The sequence below is a fragment of the Myzus persicae genome, unplaced genomic scaffold (genome assembly GCF_001856785.1).
Source record: "Myzus persicae strain clone G006 unplaced genomic scaffold, MPER_G0061.0, whole genome shotgun sequence".
In the NCBI taxonomy this organism is placed as follows: domain Eukaryota; kingdom Metazoa; phylum Arthropoda; class Insecta; order Hemiptera; family Aphididae; genus Myzus; species Myzus persicae.
This window is the reverse complement of record NW_019102723.1, coordinates 897,807-918,172: the sequence shown is the minus strand read 5'-3', so window position 1 is coordinate 918,172 and position 20,366 is coordinate 897,807. Positions and strand designations below refer to the sequence as shown.

Sequence of the window (20,366 nt, the reverse complement as noted above, 5' to 3'; positions counted from 1 at the left end):
GATTAGGCTTTAAACTTGATTTAGACATAAATTCTTTTGCTTCTTTTATAGTAGTCGAATCATCATGATTTAATTCAAGCAAAACTTTATTTACATAAGAAAAATTCTCACATTAGTAATTTACAGCATTTAGCCCCATGGCGTGATTACGGGTTCGGGTGGCCATGGAATTCCTGGAGCAAGAGTTTTAAACATTTGTGTACGATATGGTGATTTTCAAAATATTTTTTTTACGTAACTTATAAGTTTATTGACATCTTGAAAATTTGATCTTATTTCTTCTGCAACTCTATGAATTGCATGCGCCACACAGCCACACAGGTAACATGCACCATTTTTGAATACAGAGTGCAAGTGTCTCTTTCTGCTTTCACCATATATGATGGGCAGCATCAGATACAAAAATGAGGACATTATGTTGTTTTCTTCCTTCAGGCCATAATGTTAACATGACTTTATCGAACGCTTTTGTAATGGTTGAATGATTTGTTTCTTCCAAGATATCAGAATATAACAAAAATATTTTTCCTGAATTTTCTGCTTCCAGGGTAGGTACCAATAACGATATTTACTACATAATAGCCTTCAACATCTGTTGTTTCATCTACACTAACCCAAATTTTTTTATCGCCAACAGTGTCTAATATTTCGTATTGCATTTAAATAGCATTTTTTCAACATAATTTTTACGCAATGTTGACTCGTCTGGGATTTTAAATTTTATATTTTTTTCTAAAAAATGTCTAAAATGTGTGTTATTTAATTTAGAAAGTGGAATACTAGCTGCTAATAATGTTTCACAAAGCTCTGACTCTGAATTAAATTGATCAATATTATTTGTTAAATTATATAATAGTACTTGATTATTTTGTTTCATTTCATTCAGTTTTCGATGAATTCCACAAGCATGCTTATCTCGACTGATGTGTTGTTGAATTGTAAATTTCTTTTCGGAGGCAACTGCAACATTACAAACTTTACAAAAAAGCATCATACCGTCCAAAGAAAAAATATCAGCACCAAACTCGCTTACAAAACTACATAAACAACTTCCTACTGTTGACTTAATTTTTGGCATTTTGTACAGTTAAGATCGGTAGAACCACATAGGTACGCGTCAAATTCACTACTAAAGCTACTATTGTATACCTAAATAGTTATGGGTTCGTTCGATATTTAATCTTATCGAATAAATCAACAATTAATTATATTACTTTTTCAATATAAATGACTGGAGTAGGTAATTGCTTATAGGTACTAATTGGGATTACCTTTACAACACATATTAAAAAAGCTTAAAATAAACAAAAATTAGTTGAAATACACAAAATAAACCTAATATATTTAGTTTTCGGTTAAAATTGTATAACACTCCGAGAAAAAAAATGCAAAAGTCACCAAAATCCTAGCTCTGGTTACAAGGTAATACAAATATTCAAAACGAATAAAATATTAAACAGATAACTTAAATGCTTTGAAAATTTAATACATAATTCCTCTTAGGTTTTTTTATATTTAACAAAAAAAAAAAATTGCAGGAAAGTCAAATACTTTATTCGAACTTTTGAAGTTGACGTTTTAATAATTACCAAATTCTCATACAACGATTTTTTTATTTGTTTTTTTTTCAAAAACTGATGATTATAGGTATACATGAAATTTTCATTAAATGTTTATTTCATCATTTTTTATACATGATTAAATTTTCAAAATATTTCATAACATTTTGAAGTTATTTTAGACATTTGAAATTTGAAATTTGAAATATTTTTAGTTTTTTATTCTATCAATTATATTGTATTTGTTGGGTCGAAAAAATTGAAAATTGTATACAAGGCTAATGATATATGATATACTCCTGATGTGTGACAATATCAGTTGAAAAATAATAATAATACATATAGGCACGATTTTTTTTATTAGCATTCAAAGTTTAAATTTTGACAACATTTATAAAATTCAAAATTTACCAATTATTTTGTAGTTAAAAATGTATGAAACAATTTTTATAACTTAAAATTAGTTTTAATCTGCACTAGGAAATCTACATTCAATAAAATGATGTATTTAAATAAAAATCTGTACCCTTATTTTAATGCCGTATCTAAAGGAAGTTATTAATCAATTACAAAGAAAGCGTCCAAAAATGTATCAAGAGACGCTGCAGCAAATTCTTTAAACATCAATACTAGTAATAATATTGCAGAAGTTGGCAATGAAACCGCAGTGAGCATTAAAGATAAAATTACATCTCAAATCCCAAAAGCAACTGAAAAGGAAAAAATCAAAAATCCGGAAGTAAATTTAAAAAAAACACAATGGAGTTTGGGAATTACAAGTTTAATCCATTTTTTATTTGCAAATGTGGTCCTAAAACTGTTTAACGAGAGGTTGGGTACGATTAAAATGGTTTACGTGATATTTATTGTATTAGTTGTTCGATATTCAACTAGGACAATTGGAAAAATACAATAAACAGAGCAGTATAATACGTATACTGTCCGAGAAACTTAATCTCGTCCAGATTAAAGTTAACAATAAAAACGGAATAACGTGGATAGATTTATTACTATTTCGTTGTTCTGGCTATTAGCTCAAAAAAATTCAATTTAACGAACTAATTAAGTGTACCTATATGGAAATAAAAATATTTTTATTAATTTATTAAGGTATAGATAGATTTTAAATGTTATTGAATTAGTAGCTTTAAGTCTTAGAATAATTATTAGCTACATTAAAATTAAAATTATGTAATACGATACTGGTCCATAGTTCAAACAAATGGCTTATTTAACAACTTAATATGAACAGATGATAATATACTGCTATGGCCTATTATAGACGATAGACCTATTACATAGGGCGACCATTATTCATTAGTCATGTAAGTACTAAGTATGTAACTACATAATATATTGCATATATTATAGTAGTACCTAGTAGTATAAATAATAAACCTAGTCTCGAATATTAAATAAAACAATTAAAAATCAATATAATAGCAGTCATATACTCATGTCATATTAACAATAATAATACAACTTTATTCTGGGATATAAATATACAACTATTAACTTACAATATTTACTATCAATAAATCATATTTTCTTAAAATGTATGTCTTTAATGTTTAAACGTTATAACATTTTTTAATATTTTAAATAATTTAATAGCTATAAACTATATATAAATAGAACTTTTAATTTCAAATAGCTTCTTAGAATGATGGTTTGATTATAATTATATGGATAGAACCTACTATATAGGTATAAGTCTATATTACATGAGTATATGAAATGTTAGTAGTTACAGTGTATTTAGTACACTTAACCTAAATTTATAAAAAGTTCATAAAGTATAATTTGTATGCATAATATAATAACGTGGGTGTTATAATAATATAGTATCGATAATAGCATATAGTTTAATTTATATTTTGCTTTTGGCACATATTTGTTGACGGAATTGTATAGTGCTCTGTACAGACATATAGGTACCTAGTACAATAATAATATAATAAAACAATGTTTATTCAATGTAATTTCAACCATTATTTTGTTGAAGTATGTAATTTATGAAAATGTAAATTTAGGGAAATGATTTTAAAGACTTTATAATAAATAGTAATAATAAATAATTAAACAAATAAATAATGGTTTTTCCTTTGCTCCTGATCTCGTTATTCTCAAGTATTGAATACTGTTGAAGCATGTAGTCAAGTACCTTGTACCTACCTACTTAAATCTTCTTAAATCGAATTCATTTAAAATACCAAAATACTGCTGATAGAAATGGGAATAACAATATACAAATTTTAAAGCCTCCATAATATATTAACCGTAGGTATATCATATATATGTATTTATGAAAAAGTATGGACCTCTATTTATGTTTATAGGCATAACGGTGACAGTCGTGGTCCTTAAAGTCTGCAACAATCCGGTCAATTAGATCTCTGCCTGGAGAGTTGACCTTGACCCGAGTGTTGTACCAGCAGCACGAGTACATGTAACAACCTTAGGGGCATAAGTATAATATAACGATTTTTGTTCTGTATTTTATTTGCACAGTCGGATCATGCAGGCTGCTATAAATGGCGAGGCGGCTAGCTGCGGCATATTGTATACTTCCCATTGCGTACCTATATACGTATAATATGGATATTAAATATTTATGATTGTATAGTGTGTATGCTCTCCAGTCGCCCTCGTGACGTTAAAATATGTTGTACTCATTACCTACTATAATATTAATGTAGTTATATTATATTACTAACGCATTTGTGATACATACTATACATATTATATAACTACCTAATAATAATAACATACCTACGTATTGCAGGGTCATCCAAATCTTGATATTTTATAAACAAAATATTTGAGGATTTCGATATCGTTTTATGAAATTCTCACCTCATAATATACTATATAGTATCATATTCTACAAAATGTATTAATACTCCTATATCCTGTTTATAATTTATATGGACATTATCAGTTATTCAACTATCCCGAAAATATGAACTTCAGATAAATAATGAATCGAATGTATATTGCCTTTTAAAGGCAGGCAATTTATAGTTGTATTGTATTTTGTAGTGGACGTTCGATACTGTTCAGATGTAGGCACTTAAAAGTTATGTTAGGATATGGTATAAGTTTTTTTGTTTATTCTTATATAGCATAATAGAACGTTTAAATAACGAGGGGTTCCGGAACTTTTGTTTACATGGAAGATGCTGATCATAAAGATCATTGTACTGCAGAATCATGATTCTTTTAAGCAATACATCAAAAGGTAATTAATAATTAAATAGTGCTAAGTGCATGTTAAAAAATCGGCCATACCCGAAGGGGGGAGGCACGACAAAATCATTTAACCATCACTGAGTGGATGATGATCATCATACTTTTGCCGCAGCAAGTATATATCTGAGCAGTCAGTTGCCCTATCTGCCCCCCCCCCCCCGTCCTTCAGCACCAATGAGTAGACCTATATCTAACACTATTATATAACTTTAAGTTTTTACATTATTAGAGTTTCTTATATTTTTTTACAGATACCTAATCAATAAAATAATATGCATCACATTTAAAATGTGCGGACAAGCGAAATATAAATGGCATTGTGTATAGAATTCTTAGCTAAAGTAACGGTTCACCGACAACTAATCCAAGCTGATCCAAATTTCGAATGATTAAGTATTTGTTTGGTATCCACTATCCGTTAAGATTAATAGCTAGTGTTTAGAAAAGTGTAATTCTGCACCAGGAAATGAAATCGAAAAAAAAATGAACTTGCAGAAAACCCCCAAAAACACTATCGTTAGGATCAGATTTTTTTAAATTTGAAAAACACGTACATTTACTTGACACTAGGAATGTTGCATAAAAACAAGAACTATAACCATGGAAATTTGATATATGGTCATAAACGAACCTGTACCAGGTACAATATATACAATACGAGCGCAATAAAGGTATATAACAGCTGCATGATGGTTTTCGGTATAAAAATATTATTATACCGTACAGTGTACACCGTACTTGCAGTATTGACTATATTGTGACTCGCGGGCCGAGCTTTTTAATTATACCTACCGTAATTATAAAATATGTACAAAGCTGTAATAACAGTCGGGACAGTCGTGGTGGGTCCAGCGAGCGGCGGCGGCGGCGGCGGCGGCGGCCGTATAATATAAGTACGGTAACAGCGGCGGCGGGCATCAGCCGCCTTACGGGACGCGCGCGCGCGCCGCCGCCGCCGGCCAATTAGCGCCGCCAGAGGTCGGTCCCTGTGTGTCGGCGGCGGGTAGAAAAATCAATTGCGGTCGCATGCCAGGAGTGCACGAAAGAGAGTGCGTGAGAGAGATGGAGAGAAAAGCGGCAAGCCGGATGGCGATCGGGACGGACGGAGAAGGAATGACGGAGAAACGGGAATGAAAACGGCGAAATAACCGCTCGCTCGAGCCGTAGGTAGTGTACGCGCGCGTTCGCTTTGCTGCAGTTTTATGTGCGGCGCCGAGTCAGGCCGAACTACGAGCGACCAGGGTTACCGGGTCACAGTGACGATAACGTAACGATTAATGCATATACAATTATTTGTAACGTTATAAGTACCAGTCGCATTACCTGACGCAATGTGATCGAGATACCCATAATAACATATCACTGTGGGCCATGTAGGTTTCCGTCTTGGTAAGTATAATATTGTACCCAAACGCAATTGTTACCACCGGCTGTGTAGAACGCGTGTGAGACTTGAATATTTGACATACGCCGTCCGGGCTTCACGACCGTTTTGCATTTCGATTTCTCTGTTTACACAAAATGCAATAACTATTTGATATATACTTACCGACAATCAATATTATGTTATATTATGATATATAGTACACGAATACACGATCAATCGTGTCTCGACCGCACGCGTGATGAGAGCCGTCTGCCGCAGTTCTCTCATCTTATCTCAACGTCTCGAAAGTTCTGCAACGATATGATTTCGAACTCAAACGTACGACGTCTTCTAATTGTTCCCCTTACCAGTTTGAAGGTAAGACTTCACAGATTCATTTTAATATACACGTGGCATATCGAACACGTGACTATTATTAATATAAATATGCGTATATTGCGTCACCGTATGGCGTACATCATGTCTTCGAAACTATATTATAATCTCGTCTGAAACCTACGAAATAATAATAATACGCATCTTACCGGGTATTAGGCATATGTACTTGTGTACTTACTACTTTATAGTTATTAGGCGCTTGTGCACCTAATACCTATAAAAGGTTGTTTTACTAAGTGATCTACAGCCCCATACGTTATTAATATTTTAGTCATATTATAGGTATACAATTATAAAGATATGCAGCCTGCGAATTTGCCACAAATGCATTTTTTTTAATGTTTGAGGTGGGACATAGGGTTTTCAAGAGTAGGTATCTACGGTCCAATCAAAATGTATCTTGAAATATAATTTTAAAATTTAGCATACCTATTGATACATCAATAAAAATAAATATAATAATAAAAATAAAAATTGATATTTTGTAGTTTTTCTTACTATTTGTAATTTGTTCACCTTAATAAATACTTTTTAAACAGCATTTTATCATAGCAAGCCAATCACTGTTTTTTTTTAATTTTTTGTTTAGTAACTCTGTGTAAATATGCGAAAAACAAATTTTTCCTATTAGATATAATAATCAATAGACTTATTTTGATATATTATTAGTTATTACATTTAATTAGAAATTAATTCATTTTTCGTTCGGTAATGCAACATTGAATAAATCATTTTTCAATAATTTTTTGAATCGATTCATTTTAAAATGTATTAAATGTTTAGTTATGTATGTATTTACTATTTAATAATAAGTTGTACAATATTTCTGATATATTTTACGTAAGACAACTTTTTAAGTATAAAATATGAATTTTTTTTTTTTTACATTCTCGATGCATGTTTTTAAGTTTATATTACGTTATTTTTTATTTTGAATGCATTTTTTCACCACTCTATAATCTATATTATTTATATATCATTATACAAATTATTGATTTATATTTACTTCTACTCTATAGTAGCCGGTAGGTAGTTTGCAACCCTCAATAAATTATTAGGAATACCTTATTCGTAGTTATAAATTATAATATGTATTCTCAATGTCTTCTCTCTAAGTTCTCAATGTATTCCCCAAATAATAAATACTACGATTGTCCGATTCCATTACACGTACATACCTATCACTAATATTACTCATTACATTTTTTAGGACCATCGTCTAGTGTTATTGATAATAGACTAGTTCATTTTTAGTAGAAGTAAAATAACATACATTCGTGAAATATTACTTATATAATAAGTTATAACTTCTAAGTATAAAAATGAAATTTTAAAATGTACTGTAATTATGTATTATTCATACAAATAGGCCGATAATAATTGGTCACATCCTCGGGAGAACTTAAAATTTTTACGTTATCCATTATCGTTAACATACATTTTCAGACACTTCGACCTTTTAGCTCGTGGCTAAACTTACTTTATACTAGCTATAGGCACCAAATATGTGTAGGTAATAGGAACATAAATAATTGAACTATGATAGCTACAATTTTGTTTTTTAATGTTATAAAAATATTGATTTGTGCAAATATAGTTTCATTTCTATCAATATATTTAGGTATACTTTTTCATATGTATAAAATTGAGGTGTTATTGATATTAAATATATCAAACACTCAAGCGATTATTGAACTAGTTAAAATTTAAAATTAATTCACATATTACACATAATATCAATGAAATGTTACGTCATTGCACATATACAACACCGTTGTAGTATACTGTAGGTACATAGGTACATCGTATATTCGTATTAATAATAAGCGTAATGGTTTGCTTTTGGAAAATATTTTACAGTTTAAAGCCACCCACCCCCTCGATATCCGCCTATGAATTTTGTACTTAAATGTAAAAATTGAATAAATCTTAAAGATTTTTTTGAATCACACAAACGTATACCTAACATGATATATTAATTACTTGTAGGTACACTAATTTAGACTGAAAACAGTACTTACTATAATCTAACTTAAGTAAAACGTTTATAAAGCTACTAATAAGTCCGAGCATGAATATTTTCCAACTAATGGCCTGTGTCTATTAAAAAAACTGATACCCAAACCTACCACAACGGAAAGATTGATTAAAAAAAATGTTCTCTAATATTGAAAAGCGAGGTGAAACCAACAAGTAAAGAAATATACATATAAATGATCCATGATGATAATTCATAAGTTCAAACCATTATAATAATTAATAACTAATAAATAATATAATTGATTTCATTATAATATAGCAAAATATTATTATAAAGTCAAATAATACCCAGTAATAAACACAACAGAAGTAGTGCAGTAGGTACTTACTACATATTTTGCTTATAAAAATTGTGTTTACATTAATTACCAATAAATAAAAAAAAGAACAAAAAAATAATAATAAAACAGAATACCGTCTGTTTGGGACAAGGGAAATTTAAAACTGGAACTACATATTATATTAACATGAGAGTAAATAATAAACTCTCAAATTTAATTGATCAAAGTTATAGAAATATTATTTTTTTAAAAACGCAGATAGGTCATTTAGGAATGGAAATGAAATGTTTAATCTGGGTATAGGTACTACATAATATACATACACCTATATTTGGACAGACTGACTCCAAATACAATTTCTAAGTGGTCGTGCAATAAATATTTGTTCATATATAATATTATTCCTATTGTTATTACCTTAAGTTTCAAACTTAATAGCAAATCCATACGTAATTGCAATTTTAACTAACAATAATTAAAAGCAGATTTTTTTGAAACAGAAATTATTTTTAAAAAAAATGGTTTTTTGGATTAGATTTAAAATTTGAATATAACATTTTTGTCAGTATGAAAGGTTACCTCAATAGTATTCGTATTCCGACACATCAGAAATGAAAATGACGTTGGTAATCCATATTTTTATTGACTTGTTGAATACTATTTAATGCAATTAATTAACAGACCTACTGTCGTTATTATAATGCAGATGCGTGGACTGTTTGGTGGATTGGGGTTTAATTAATTGAATCAGCTATACTCTCTTGTACGATTGGGTATAAAATGACAAATTTACAAAACGTGGGAACCGAATGAATTAATAATTACGTCTCTTGGGCATAACCTAACTAAACTTAAGTGACGACTTTATGGTTTTTTAGATACTTGAGTGATGAAGGTCGAAAACAGCGATGTGCCCACAATATTCAATCCGCGGAAGCCAAGACTTTCACAAAGTAATGCCGTGCTGACGTCAGACCACAGGCCTTATGGTCCTTTCTCGCACGTGCTGTCCAGAAGCGAATCTCGTATGTGTCTGGTTGTGCAGCGTTGTTCTAACAACGGGTGGATTTGATGGCCGAGGCGTGCAGAGCATATAAATAATTAATATGTGAAGAATTCGATTAATCCGCAGTGGAGAATAATCTTATAATTTGACTTATCTACATTATTCGTGCACTTGCGAATATACCTACCTATGTGTTTAATCGTTTTGAAGGGAGATGGCAAACATTTATACAGTATACTATAAGCCTCATCTCCAGGATTGAACATTTCTGCACGCCTCGAACTAAATACATCCCGTCGTCTGACATTTATCCTTGTGTTGTGTGTGCGTGTGCATGTGTTATGCTTATGACTTAAATTCTCGTTTCGTTTTCTTTCTAGTGTGTCAGCCTGAAGATGTGGAACAAGTGGAACAGTGCCAGCGAAGGCAGTTGGGCGTGTTCAAGAGGCTGAAGAACAAATGCTGTTCGAAACATGCGAGGAAGGTTTGTATAGTGCGCGAATTGTTAATTTTTTTCCAAATCCAGATAGAACAAAAATATTATTAGTAGAATAGGTAGGGTTAAAAAATCCATTTCCTGGCTTGTAGAAAAAAACTTACTCAACACATACCAATTTTCTCTTTACTTAGGATATTATTGTGTTGTGAATGTCCACAGGTATACTACGGTTTGTGCGTCACTTTTTTCGTCACAGCGTCTTGGGTTGGTGCCACTCACGCTATCAAGTACCTGTATATGTACCATCCAACCAAATATCCGGTGCTCACAGGCAGCGGGTTTAATTTTTCGTCCATACACCAACAAACGGTACGTATAAAAAAATTAATGTACAAAAATATTATCGATTTTCAGAAATTGGATAAACGTGTGCCTCGCACACACAATTATTTACATTGCCATGTAGGTAAGCGCAGACGAGGTGTTTATGAATCGGATTATGCTTGGACTGTATTGTTTGTATACGAGGTCAGAATTATTGCTCGTTGACGGTAGAAGAATAAAACTCAAAAATTACCATTTTACACGCCATTATATTATATATTATAATGTATTTTAAACGGGCGTATTACACGAGCGGTCGAAAACGAGGCTTTGTAAAATAATTTAACAGCGGCGTGCGTGTACTGTTCAACACACTTTATCTGCAAGTTCATCATTATCATTAACATATTATATAGGTATAGGAACATATTATATTTTTTTATATAAATGATTAATACGGATTTTATACAATTCTTTTCTGAAACGAAATATTCAAAATATATTATTATACTGTTGTTTCTACGGTTATTTTTATAAATGGATACCGATCAAAATAACCTTTAGTGAAAATCGCAGCTCTTTTAATTCGATAATTCCTATTGGCTATTATTATGTTGATAAAGATTAATCGCTTTTTCTGCCGGAGAATTTCAAAGGAAAGAGAATACGAATTGAGTGTATAGTATATTATATTAATTTTAAATCAAACCATCAGTAGGCTATTCGAGTGCTCGGGCTATTATGACTCGATCGAAATCAACTAGGTAGTAGGTACCTACCTGCAAAATCATCGATGGCCTCATTCAGTCATATGAACACACGCACATATAAATACTATTAGAAAAATAATTATTGTTTTTAATTATAAATATCATACGCATATTACATAATGCCGTTGTACCGGGTGGACGCGTTGCAGCTGATGACTTACAACGCGCCGTTCTTCACCACGTGGTTTTGCACGAACTGGACCGTGCTGTTCTTCCCACTGTACTTCTTCTGTCAGCTGGGCAGCCCCAACTACCAGACACCCACCGACATACTCGGAGAGAGCGTCCGAAACTTTCGGGACCGAGGGTTCACCGCCGCACACTTCCTGACTCGGTGTTGCATGTTCTGCATGCTCTGGGTGTTCACCAACTACCTGTACATACATGCGCTCAGCATACTCGTGGCCACCGACGCTCTGGCCTTGTTCGCCATCAACGTGTGCTGCGTGTACCTGCTCTCTTGGGTCATACTCCACGATCAGTTCGTCGGCGTCCGGGTGAGTGTGTCGTGGCTCCCTTCTCGACCTCCCCTCCCCGCCACCATCATTCGCAAAACCGAAAACCTTCAAGGCACGTGTGTCTGGGGTGTTGGGCTTCGGCGGAGGCGGCGGGGTGGGAGACGATAAGAGATGTTTTTCTGAGGGGTTGTAGTAGGAACGACCGTTGTCGTTACTTTGAGTGGTCCAAGAGGTGTATTTGAGGGGGTGTAGAGATTCTAGCGACAGAAACAACTGTAAAAGATGAATAAATAAATAGGGAGATTGTATAAGTTCCTATATTTTCACAAGGAGGCGTGACAGGTAAAAACAACTCAAGTATGAATTCCTACACGGGATTAAAACATGTTGAGTCTTCCACACATATTTTACAAAATGTTTAATTTACAACGATCCGTCCAGACCTATTGTCATTGTGCATACATAATAAGGAAAAGAGATGAAGTAATATTAATTATTAACAACACAAAAAAACAAACAAATTTAAACTGCACGGCACACCAACTATACTCAAATACTCTATGGGTACATAATAATTTAGTTACCAATAATAATTCTAATAATAATAAGAATGGAAAAAATACATAGGAGCTTAATATTTACTACCTAATTACTTTAATTATAATAATATGCATAGTATGTATTTAATTGTTTTTTTACTAAAAACTAGGAGTAAAAAAGTTCATCGGAACTCACATATTAACTCATTTTAATTCTTATATGACTTACATAGTTTTCTGTTTACCTATTAGGTATGGTGTTAGAACTCGAACTTTTCAAAAGAAAAATTCAGGAATACTATAAGCGGAAAACTCATTAAATTCATTGCTATACGTTGTAGGTACCTGTTATGTAATTACGAGTACAAGTATATAATATGTTTGTTACCCAAGCCGAACACTCAAATATGAAACTGTTCTAGGTTTGTGTAGGTATATGATAAAAATATTATAATTCAGTCAGTGCTGGAATGGCAGGAGGGGGCGCAGGGCGGCAGAGCTCCTCTTCAATTATTATTTCGTTAAGTTGGGCCTATTCAATAAGATATTAAAATTAAATTAATTATGTTTTTTTTCAAGTCCCGGAGTCCCCTTTCTTTTACTTAACTAATTCGAACACTGCATATAGTATACTCTATTCATAGTATATACTGCATAATATATTATAAAAACATTTTGATATAGTTTATAGAGCCATTATAAATGTTTGATTTTAAAATATAAAATCAATGCACTTACACGAAAGGACGTATTATATCTAATATCTATATCTATACACTCTGCTATGAGAGGTTTAAACTCCACGGCCACGTTTCCCAATATTATTATTGAATAACAGGAAATCCTGGTGACATATTCATAGGGGGGGGGGGGGGGTTGTGACCCCTACGTCCGCAAAAAAGGTGTAGTTGCGCCACCACCCAGTGGCCAGTGGCATAAACAGGTAGTTAAATCAATGATAGATTAACGCATTATAATATGAAAAAATTCACCATTTGGGCTAAGTTACTTCTAAAAAAGTTATAACTTATTAGTTATTAGTCATTATCAGTGAAACAGATTTTGACCACTATGGTAATATTATTACTGCCCATGTCATGATGCAAAACGATAAAAATATAATTTTTGTTGATTTATAATAATTTACTGAACAATATTAATTTTTTATTATTATTTCAAGTAGCTATAATATGTTTACTGTAGATCATAATTTATGCCATACATAATATACTATATAGTGTATATTTTACACTATACATTGACGTATATACTGTATATTCTACACATATACATGTTTTATGTTGTGATCATGTTGTTATACAATTTTTTTAGTAATGCGTGCACACATCCGCATGATTTAGATTAAATAGATTTACAATCTTCATGGATTATGAAAGGGGGAATTTCTCCCTGTACTCCAATTTATTTGCACCTACATGGACTTACTCTGTACCTAAACTCTAAAGTGTACACTGTACAGTAAATACCTAATAATAGACGACTATGTATAAAAATACAATCGTCTACCTAATAAAAATATATCATTATGCATGCGATCAATTGCGATGACGTAGATATATTACAATGCTTTTATTGATTGGAACGCTATATTAAAATATGTAGTGTTTAAAAAGTTCGGGGATTTTAGTAAATCGTATTAAGCGACGCACGTTGCGGGACCACGTCGATATTGTGCGACCCGTGCCGTTTTTAGCAATGCTCGTTTGCAGATCGTGGCTGTCATCCTATGCAGCACAGGGGTGGCTTTACTCGCCTACATGGACGCCGGTATTACGAACAAAAAGAAGACCATGACCGGGGTTCTGTTAGCGGCTTTAGCCGCTGCTGGGTCAGCAGTATATAAAGTGAGTACATCTCTCTGGCACAAACACTGCTATTTGAATGAACAAAATATTTGTATAGATTTATTTAAATATTTTATGTCTGTATTGTGTCTTACACAAATAATTGTATACTCGTATTAAAATATATAAAAAAAATAATTGAATTCTAAAAGGTACTTTTTTTATTTATTTAAGCTTCGACAACTGAGGCCATTAGCTATAGGTTGTGGTACTGTAGGGTTTTGGAACTGTAGGGTTTTTGGAATAAAAGGTACTTACTAATATAAACAAGTTACAGTTTTATAGTGTAATAAATTATCAGGTAGGTAAATAACACTTAACTACACAAGTAATAAAATATACATTATATTTAACTCCGTTCATACCATTTAAGTACATTTTATAAAAGTAATTTGCCATCTTCCTTGATTTCTGTTGTGAAAAATAGAAATTGGTGAATATTATAAAATACCTAATAATTAATTGTTTATGTTTAATTAATAATGACATAATACCAAATACCTAGGTAATAGGTGACAAAATAATATGATAAATTGATAAGGAGCGCAATTTGAAAAACTGCATAAAATAAATATTATTATTTTAATTTTAAAAACATTATTATATAAATATTTAATTTAAATTTTTATGCTAAATAATTATATAGGTCAGTAGCCAGTAGGCAATGCACTTTTTTATTTCCTGTCTAATTCGGCTATGACACAGATATTATATTCTGTATGACTTATGGTTTCAAATTATATTATCTAGGTACTTATAAGTTATATATAGTTTATAGATTATTTTTTGTGGTGTATGAAATATTAGACTACCTACAGGAGAATGTTATATTTAAGAATACATGAAAAAATTCTAGTATCCGTAATATAGTTATAATAAAGTTATTATAGTAATACTATAAAATATAGCTATTATCTATAACTATAGTTATAATTATTTTCTGAATAAAACTGTTATGGATTAAACGTTTGTCATTTAAGTAATACGTTGACTGATGAGCAAACTCTCAAAAATAATGTCGAAACGATGAAAATAATTGAGAAACTAGAATTAATATATTATTAACTGTAATATTTTTAATATTTTATCGTACTTTACAGGTCATGTTCAAAAAAATGATCGGCGATGCTACTTACGGTCAAGTGTCACTATTTTTTTCGCTCATAGGCCTGTTGAACGCCGCGCTCCTCTGGCCAGTGTGTTTAGTTTTGTACTTTTCTGAAGTTGAAATACTTCATTGGGACCGTTTGCCTTGGATGATACTATTATCGGCCAGCACTCTGTCTTTGGGTACTAAACAAATATCTGTATCTGCGTAACACTGTCTTATTATTTCATATACATTTCCATTTTCAGTAGCGAACTTACTGGGAAATTTGAGTGTTGCGTTCACTTACGACATTTTCATTACGTTCGGATTAATCACCGCGGTTCCCGTGTCTGCAGGTAAATTTTTCCATCGGACTAAATCACGAAATACTTATATTATGTTTGTACGAGTAATTACACCAAGTTTGACGTGTTTCGTGTTTATGAAACATAAATTGTGTATTAAAAAACATTTTATTATACTCATGAAATACAATAGGTAGTTGTCGCGATTTACTTATAATATATATATATTATAAGTTTATCGAAATTATTTTTAGTAAAAAAAAGTATATAGCGACCATTTTTTTGTTCACACGGCCTTTTGTACTTGGACTATTTTACTGTTTCAGCCATTGACATAACCATACACGATGTACAGTTTTATGGTATGAAACTTGCTGGCATCATACTTATATCGATCGGTTTCTTATTGGTCATGTTTCCTAACAACTGGCCAGAATACATTTTTCGATTGCTCAGGTAAATTGCACATAAATATAAGATTCAATGCGAGCGGTTTAGGCATTTCTTACTACAGCGCTGGCAAATAAATCGGACGAAACACTCACCTATTATGTTTTTAACAATTATTTTCAGGAATATAATACTACTGAGTCATAGCGCTAGGTGAGTGTAGCGTGAACCAAAAAAAAAAGCATGAATTTTTTTGTGGAAATTGTTGAAAGAGTGGACCAATATATACATAATATAATATATAATAATATAATAATAATAATAATCTAATAATAAGATGAATTGTAGCTTGGGGAAGGCCTTGTGATAGATGCTGCAGTAGTAGGGTTAAAAAAAAAAAGAAAAGAAGCGGTTGGCGAACAGCGTAAAAAATAGACGATATTACGTGTATTATTATATGCATACTTGGCCGACCTTTATTTGATTATATGCCTAAATTACACTGCAGAGGTCGGTGCGTGTTTCGTGTGTGTATGCGTGTGCGTGTGTGATACTTTAATATAACGACAACAATAATTTATATATTTAATATTATAATACAATAACAATAATAATTAATGTAGTAAAATATATTATATAGTAAAAATAATATATATTATAGATGTGTAATGACGATAGTTTTAATTATAATAATAATATATAATCACGAAATCGCTTCTATCCTGTTACGCGCAACCTCTTCTTTTTGAACCCCGTGTGGGCGTTATATATATATATTATATTATATACACTTTGCATGGCGATTTAGAACGGTAATTGCATGCGGTTTTTGGTGATGTAAAAAATAAATGTAAAAAAAATAAAATATATACCAAAGATTGTTTAGATCACTGGTGCGAGTGCAAAAGATCGATTGAAAATGTAATTAGAACCCTTTCGATTGCGCCGCCGGGAGTGTAACGTGTATGTACGTTCTGTCTGTTATTGTACCCGCAGGTGGAGCCGGAAGAACCGGGGACTGCCACCCAACCCACCCAAAGTGGAAATCGACTACCGGACCGGCTACATCCGGTCGCATTTGCGATCTCCGTCCGGTCGGGTCAGGTGACCGACTACTGCCATTGCCGCTCACTCACCGCGGACGTCGACATCGTTATTGCTGGCGATCGATAAATCGGCCGACAAACGCTGTAATAATAATAATAATAATAACAATTGTCGTCGTCGTATGTGACTGCAACAGTACTTATTGTGAATGTTCTGATTTAATTTCTTAGCCGTTTTACTTCTATATTTTATTATATGTAAATAATATTCCTTAGAGGCAGTGCTTGAATTAATATTGGAGGGGGGGCCAACTGCCTCTTAATTTTTTTCATAAGTCAATGGTCAATACACGAACCTTATAATTTGATTATGTGATAATCAGAATTTTTGGAATCAGAGAAATTATGAATGTATATTATTTTATACCTAGACTCGGAGGCCCTCTGGTCCTCGTGGGCGTTTTTGCGTGAAAACCAAAAAAGTCTACTACAAGATTACTTTTTCCTGAATTGGGTGTTTTATGGTACTAACTACTAATTCCTGATTTGATTGTATCATCAATAACTAATAAGATCATGTATATAATATAAGATTATGTGTTTGGTTATTATTATGTAACTAATGTATTTGGCGTGAAGTAGATATATTTTTTTGGAACACCCATTATTTAGACTTCATATACAATCAATAGATAAGACCCCCTTCAATTTTATTATTTTTCCAATTCAAGCACACCTTAGAGGCATAACGTTAACACATATCCGTAAATAATACTACTAGCCTGCTAGTAATATTATACATTTTAATATTACATGTTGTTCGTGAACATTTTTGTAAAATACGTTCGTGTTTCGAGTATACTGTATAATATGTACTATATTATTATATACAATTGTTATTATTATCATTATTATTAGGTATGTAGATAATGTTCTTTAAACAGAATTGAACATACATTTACACATTTCTCTTGTTTCTTGTTTAATATAAAAAAAACCCGTAATAAACTCGCGTATTCGTATTATATAGGTACATAATATTATAATTGACATAAAATTACGTTAATCACTCGAATTGTAATTTGTAATGTATTTCAAAATGTATACTTATCCCACGATGGCGCGAATTTATAACAGATTGCAGGAAACATCTTGTGGATTATAAAGACGACAATATATCCGTCCACGAGCAATACCATTACATTATAATATGTGTTTTTATTGGCAATACCTCATCCTTCACAGTTTACTCTAATAACTCTTTAAGGAATTACTGCTATAATAATTTATAATAGTCCTATAATCCTGTACGAAACAACGAAATGTATGATACCTATCCTACATTTTAAACGATTATTTGTTGAAGGTAATTCAAATCTATCGTTGTTTCAAAAATACCATAAAACCATATGTAAGTAATAAGTATGTAACTGAATTGTATAAAGAATATAAAATGTGAATCATAAAAAAAGACAAATGTTTAGGTAACATTTGGATTACTTAATTAATTCGTTTTGTATAGGTACCAACATACCTAGTAAGTAAATTAAATAGACATTTTATATTATGTTCGCCTAACAAAGACAAAACTTAGTTACCTAAAAAGTTTGAACCATTTGAAGCATCTACTGTTACTTGTATTATAAATATTAATATATTATAATAAACTGTAAACTATATGTTTAAGATCCATATTTAAGTAATCATTATGATTTATGACTATAAACTTCAATATTCCAACAATTAAAAAAAAATCAGTTAATTTTTTACATTTTATTCTCTTTTTTCAAAACGATTTCAATTCAAGAACTCAATAAAAATAAGTTTACCTATTGATCACTAGAGAACTCTTAAATCGGTTTAGAATAACTAAATTACTCATTCATTTTTAAATCACTCTCCTGAAAAAAGTAGGTACTGTGTTGTTACAGTTGTTGAAATCTTATTATCTTAAACCAAATAGTCGAATAGATGTCTATAATAGATCTTGCGTTTTTGAGTTATCTCGAGGCGGTTTTTCTCTTTAATAAAAATAAACAGGTAAATAAATATTGGTAGCTTACAAGTTAGTTAAGGTCAAAAATATGGTTCCAAAACCAAAACTGAAAACACACTAGGTATTAGAATAATTTATTATATACTATATAAATGAAACTTTCAATATGGTATATAAATATGAGGTGGTTTTTGTGATGCACTGAATACTGATGCCATAATCTAAATGCACTAATAGCTAACCAAAATAATATATTTTCGGAATTTGTTTAAATAAATGTATTCTTAAAGGATATACAAATTACAATTATTAAGGATTTGATGTCTAACTAATAAGTTACCAGTATGTTACTATTCAACACAATTTAAAAATTTGTGATCACACATCATTAAGTTATTAAGTTTAACAAAAAATAGTGTACATTGCCCTTAGTGTAAGTTAACTAAACAAAAAAACAACAAGGCTGTATTATGTTGACTCACAATTAAAATAGAATAAACATATAGAATATTTAGTGATGTTAAAATAATTTTGTTTACATCTTCTGAAACCTTAGATCCATCTTGATAAGAAAAACTTATTTTGAAGAATTTAATTAGAAAAATAATATATATTTCACTAGTTCAATAATTTATCACTTATGATAGGTATTGAGAGCTTGGGATGTGCATATGATAACTAATCATTTAAGTAAATTAAGAATAACTATAAATAAAATAATTTATTACATTTATATTAAAGTTACCATAGCATTCAAGTTCTGATGCCATTTTTAGAGAATTAAATGCATTAAATTTTGATAAGTTAGGTATTTTTAATATATTTATTATTAGTTACATGTACTAAACAGAGAAACATTATCCCAATATGTATGCATAATTTCAATACTAGATTAAAAAAATAATGTAACTATAATGTTTAAATGTCATCAATCTTTTGGTTTCAAAAGTTCATTGAATACCGCTATTGGCGCTATTATAATAGGTACCTATATAAAGATGATTTGTTTGTAAAAAAAAAAGAGAATTGAGAAATTATGATTTTCTTATTGAATAGGTATGCCAATAAATCTTTTGGTCAGTCTTTTGTAAATTTTTTGGCACCAATATTTTTCAATGATATGCGCCTATTGAACTAAAAAAAAAAATTAAGGTGATACTATGAATGTTAAATGCATAATATATAAATATTTATTTATAGAATTGAAAAAGAGTGTCAGTTAATGTTTAAAATGTCTGTTT

The 20,366-nt window shown here is 31.0% G+C and overlaps 1 protein-coding gene across 5 annotated transcripts; it reads left to right on the top strand.

Annotated features, from left to right (window-relative positions):
* Window positions 1-5,899: 5,899 nt before the first annotated feature.
* On the top strand, window positions 5,900-18,335 carry LOC111033003 (putative thiamine transporter SLC35F3). Of its 5 annotated transcripts, none has more exons than XM_022313533.1 (12): window positions 5,900-6,200; window positions 6,396-6,555; window positions 9,776-9,922; window positions 10,284-10,387; window positions 10,562-10,711; window positions 11,586-11,933; window positions 14,164-14,298; window positions 15,399-15,588; window positions 15,655-15,744; window positions 16,020-16,149; window positions 16,267-16,296; window positions 16,961-18,335. In XM_022313533.1, the coding sequence occupies exons 3-12, from the start codon at window positions 9,787-9,789 to the stop codon at window positions 16,998-17,000; spliced, it is 1,353 nt and encodes a 450-aa protein (XP_022169225.1). In that variant the 5' UTR covers window positions 5,900-6,200; window positions 6,396-6,555; window positions 9,776-9,786; the 3' UTR covers window positions 17,001-18,335. The 5 variants fall into 5 exon arrangements, with proteins under 5 accessions (XP_022169225.1, XP_022169223.1, XP_022169222.1 ...); XM_022313529.1 differs by having other exon boundaries at window positions 5,902-6,200; window positions 17,080-18,335; XM_022313531.1 differs by lacking the exon at window positions 16,267-16,296 and having other exon boundaries at window positions 17,080-18,335.
* Window positions 18,336-20,366: the final 2,031 nt, after the last annotated feature.